The sequence below is a fragment of the Hipposideros armiger genome, unplaced genomic scaffold, assembly GCF_001890085.2.
Source record: "Hipposideros armiger isolate ML-2016 unplaced genomic scaffold, ASM189008v1 scaffold_344, whole genome shotgun sequence".
NCBI lineage: Eukaryota > Metazoa > Chordata > Mammalia > Chiroptera > Hipposideridae > Hipposideros > Hipposideros armiger.
The window spans coordinates 464,197-469,460 of record NW_017731694.1 but is presented as its reverse complement, the minus strand read 5'-3'; the positions used below and the strand labels follow the sequence as shown (position 1 = coordinate 469,460).

The 5,264-nt window shown below is 38.0% G+C and overlaps 2 protein-coding genes across 2 annotated transcripts in view; one reads left to right on the top strand and one right to left on the bottom strand.

The window, feature by feature from the left end:
- MED12L (mediator complex subunit 12L) overlaps positions 1–5,264 on the top strand; it is a 350,111-nt gene that overhangs the window by 193,410 nt on the left and 151,437 nt on the right. The window lies entirely within an intron of this gene.
- GPR87 (G protein-coupled receptor 87) lies at positions 3,065–3,980 on the bottom strand. Its single transcript, XM_019661329.1, has one exon. It carries the CDS (start codon positions 3,955–3,957, stop codon positions 3,148–3,150), a length of 810 nt encoding a protein of 269 aa, XP_019516874.1. The 5' UTR covers positions 3,958–3,980; the 3' UTR covers positions 3,065–3,147.

The following is a 5,264-nucleotide window of genomic DNA, read 5'->3' as shown; positions in this document are numbered from 1 at the left end:
CACACACACACACACACACACACACAATTTTGCCTGATCTATTTAATCTATTTGTGTGGATTTTCTTGGTTAACATTCCCTTATAGCTTCAATAGAGAAAAAAAAACTGGTATACTGTTTGGAAATGAGAATAAAATGGTATGAATAGTATAATGAATATAACAGATTTAGTAAGACACTGAAAGATTTTCTAGAAGTTAGTTTCTTTGAATGTGTTAGAAAGAATAGAAAAAAAATTTCTTCTTTGAAATTGCCTGAATATGTTTCTCTTATGCATAAAACAAAGAATAAGTATTTTATTTATTGCTACCTGAGAAGATCCTGACATACTGAATAAAATCCAAAAGTTCCATGTAAGAAGTTTTAGATATCAGATTATTTCCAAGTTATCAATTAATTTTAAAAAGTATTCAAATAGAATTCTTATTTTCTTCAATACTAATGTAGTATTATGTATTAACTTCTGACACTAGCACAATATTTTATATTATTCCCATTGATATTATTCTTATTTTACTCATATAAGTAATTCATTCGTGGTTGGCTTACATAAATAATTTCTATGACCACGGTATGGACATTGATGTGAAATATAAGCCCTATGATTTTGATGTTTTTTGTAATATGACGTTTTTAAAGAAATGGGGATAATGATCTATCTTTTTCTAAGTCAGTGTTTTAAGAGGTTGCATTGATACAATCATGCAATTTCAGAGAATAAAACCACCATCACATTAAATGAGGCAACTTTTAGAAACATTAAATACAGTGATCCAATTCTAGAAACATTAATATGGGATGAAAATATTTTAAAGACTTCTTAAAATTGGGGCCTGGATTAGAGGATTAAATGAAGTCAGGTAGAGAAGTATTTGGTAAATTCCAGAGTGCCAGATGGAGTCCCTTGATGATATTAAAGATGGTAGGGTCTTAGTTTTTGGGTTCTAAGTGATCATGCATTATGTGTGCATATTTACTTGTATATGTGCATATTTATACACACACACACACACACAGTGAAGTAGGTAATTCATTTTTGAGATATTTGGTTGGGAGCTGTGATGTAGTGGAGAGAAGTAGGGAATGGAGGGGATAAGACACATTTTACTGAGGGTGTTTTCCAGCCACAGTATTATTCCTTCACTTTACATAGAGTAGCTGTTACTCATCCTAGGCATTATGGGGAGGAAGGAGAAGGGAATTAGCCTTTCAAACTCTTTTCACATGAGCTGGTGTAAAACATGGCTATCTTTTTTCCTTTTTTTTTTTTTAAGTTGGGGAATTGGGCAAGGAGACTAGCCAAGTTGTTGTTCTTCAATCTTAGTTGTGGAGGGCGCCAGTTGCCACTTGGCTGCCCGTCAGCAGCTCGTGGCTTCTAAGCTCAACGTGCTGTGTTCAGTCTTAGTTGTGGGTGGGCGTAGCTCACCATTGAACAGGCAATCTTGTTGTTACACCAGCTGAGCCATCCTGCCACCTGTTGGCAGTTCAGCGGCAGCTCAGTTCAGGCGCCGCATCACTGGCCCATCTGGGAATCAAACCGGCGGCCCTGTTGTTCAGAGCTCCCACTCTTAAGCTAAACTCTTAAGCAACTGGGCTACTTGGCGGGCCCGAAACATGGCTAACTTAATCTAGCTAATGGCACACAATTAGGGGAGAAGAGTGCTTATTCAAATGACCAACTGAGGTGTATATTAACTCACATACTGGAGTGCTCGTAGGATTTATGGAATTGAAATTTTGATGGAGAGGTGGACATTTTGATAAGAGATCCTCAGGTAATTCTTTTAACCCCTTTGCTGCAACCCCTCTGCCAAACCTGACTCACCTAGATAGTGACCAATTCCCGAATTCTGTTCTTATACCTTCCGAGGGTCATCATTATTCAGCTAAGTTATTCTCGTGCCCTCGTTTTTGCTCACTTCAGCTTTTTAGAATTTTGCACATAGTTTAAAAGTCTAAATAGAATATCGTACTGTCATATGCAGTACGTGTGTGCCTTGTCTGTTAAGTGTGATGTCCTCTTTCGGCGACAGATGTGCCTTCGCCCCTCCTGTCATGCTTCCCAGCTCCTCACGCTGTGAGCAACACCTCAGGCACGTGGGCAGCGCCCGTGCAGCTGAAGGCTTTGGGCAAGAATGAGGGCTTAAGGTGTCTCTTAGAGAAGGAGAAAATATTGTAAGATTCAAAAGGTCACTTGTACTCTTTGGACTTGATTTATTGAACTCTATCCTTCAACTTAAGGTTATCTTTTTTAAACTAATGATATTGTTGATTAAAGGTGGGCTAAGGCTTGAAGGGAAGACTAATAATTACTAATAATTTTTCTAAAATAAAGACTATTAAATGGCTTTTTGATAAACTACATTAACTTGACTATTTAACCAAGCTTCCATATTGTCTTCTGTACCCTTAGCACATGAGGATTTAAATGCAGAATAGTGTATCGTATAGCGAACAGATGTTCAGAGTGTTTCTCATACAAGATCTACTTGTCTTAATATTCAGTCACATTTTTCTTTCTCTGAAATAGCCTACATTTAAAGTCAGTGCATTGAATGCAATCTTTCAAATACATTGCTTAAAAAATATGGCTGAGCCTTCTCCCACCTACCCCCACACTGCACACGTTTTTCTAATGCGCCTAAGACATTGATAAGCAGTTAAGGGATGTCGGCTGAAGGTCCTGCGTATCCACGAATGGAATGACAGAAGAACGCCTAGCAATCAATATTTGCTCAGTTATCTCTGCAATAAATGAGCTGTATTGAAAACAGCATGTTCTTTTCCCAATCCGAAACTTGAAGGCTAGAAAGAGTTTATTTCTCTATACGTTCCTTCTTTTCTCCCACACGTGGCTTCAGAGCGGCGGCATTCCCCGGCTGTGGCCCTTTTTGCCTCTGCAGTCTGCTCCTTCAGCTCTGAGTCACAAACCCGCCCCTCAGCCACATGCTACCCTGTTCGTCTCACTTTTGGGTATGCCTTCATATTTTTCCTAGTTTCAAATTATCCCCAGATTTCATACCCCTTTAGCTCTCTGGTTTTGCTTATTTCAGTGGGCTGAAGCAAGGCTAATCAAAAGAAACATTTATTTACACTTTGTACATATTGACCTCAACAAACAAGAGAAGGCCCAGTGGTCTTTGGCTCCTACACATCAGTATAATCATAATATATGCGGACTTCTGATCTTCTGACACTTTGCAGTGATCTGATACTCTCACTCCTTGTTCTGATATTTGACTTCTTGAATAGCCTTCTTGAAAATGACCTACACATGAAAAAGTAAATGATTGGATCCAGGCACACATTGCATGCAGACAAGAAAAGTGTCATTTCTTTGCAGTAATACAGGATTTTGTGTGCAGTTTCATCTAACTGTCTGTCTAAGTGACTAAAAGTAAAAGGAATTCTGCATAGGTGATAGGGTAGAAAGCAGGTAAAAAACACAGCCACGACCACCCGAATGCTCTGGTTATGTTTTCGCTTTCGACTTGACTGGCTTATGAACTGCCTGCTGGATTTATGGATGTACCGAGATATGGCTATGTAACATCCAATCAGGATCACTAGCACGGCCACAAATAAGCAACTGTTGACATAAATGACTGCATTATGCCATTTGACTCCCAGGGGACTTTTCAGTTTCATGCAGTCATGAATATTTTCTGTAGTTAGTTGACCATTTGTTAGGATGATGTTTGGCAAGGCCAAAACAGCCGTGATCACCCAAACACAAATAGATAAAACCTTTGTAAAGGTTAGGCTGTACATGCGCGAGTCCCCAAATGGCTTTACGACTTTCAGATAGCGATCAATGCTTATCAGCCCAAGAAACACGATGGAAGTATACATGTTTGCATAAAATAAAACCGAAGTGTATCTGCAGAGGATAAACTTGAAGTACCAAGGTCCAAATCCTGCATCATGGACTATTCGGAATGGAAATGTCAGCGTCATTACNCAGAGTGTTTCTGGAAAGTCTTGTTCTTCACATTTAAACCTAGACTTAGACTTGGAGGTTCTGAAAAATTTGGTGACTATTCGAGACCCTGTTCATAAGCCAGGCTGATTTAATCAGGCACGTGGCTCATTTCTGTGAGTTGTTGTGAAGACCACCCAGACTGCTGCCAATGGATATTATTGTCCAGCATTATTCAAAGAAAAATTGGCCCCTTTTATTAAAAATATTTGCCTATGAAGCGGTTAGAGATAAAGGAATTTCCGATTTAGTTCCATATCTTGAGTTTCCAAATGAGGAGAAAAAAAGGATATATGGTCTAATAGCTACAGTACCTGAAAGCCTGAACCGTTTTTATCATTTTAGATGCTTTCTTATCGCATCATTGTGGTTTATAACAAAAACGTAAGAATAGTCAAAACAAAAGTTGCCATTTGAATCCCATGAGTTTCTAGTTAAAATTTTTAACACTGACAGCCTTCTTCCTCCCTCTTCAACACTAATAAGTGATTTTTTGTACTTTTGAACTCATAGATGAATTGTATTTAATTTCTATTTTTATGTATGTAAATTAAGAAAAAGCAGTCAGTATTGTAGCATTTTCTCCCCGCATTCATGTATATTGGAGCCTTTTTAGTGTTTGTTCTTTTTACATGCGTAAGATAACTTCTTATAGGTTTTAATTATTCTTTTCGAACATTTTCATCTTACAGAACATTTTCATCTTACATTTTTCTAGGCAGCTTCAGGAGAGAGAGAGAGAGAGAGAGAGAGAGAGAGAGAGAGAGAGGGAGAGAGAGAGAGAGAGAGAGAGAGTGAGTGTGTACATTAGCACTAAAGATGGCTGAAGGAGGACGGCAGGGATGGCTAATATATAGGCCTTGTAGGACACTAGTCGTTTTCTTTAGCGGTTTCATGAGTTTACCACTAGATGGTGCCAGAGGGCTGGGAGAGATGCTAAATAATTCTGCGTCTACCAGATGCTTGTATTATGTTGAAATTGAAAAATGTTTCATCTTAAGAAATATTTACTTTCAGAATTCACTTAGGGATATCCAAAGATTATTTTAAATATCATGTGGAACACTGTATTTTTTACATGGTACGTGCCTAGTAAGTATTTATTGATTTGTTAGCTGTCTTCTTGTGGTGTTTAGTCTGAGGGAAAATCTCTACTTATAAGAGTTAAGTGATCCCCAAGCTTTATTTTGTCCTTGTTTTCTTAATTTTTTCCTAGTATATCACATCACCCTATGATTGTTGAAAAATTACTCAATGTTTTGGCTGTACTCTCTTGTGCACACAC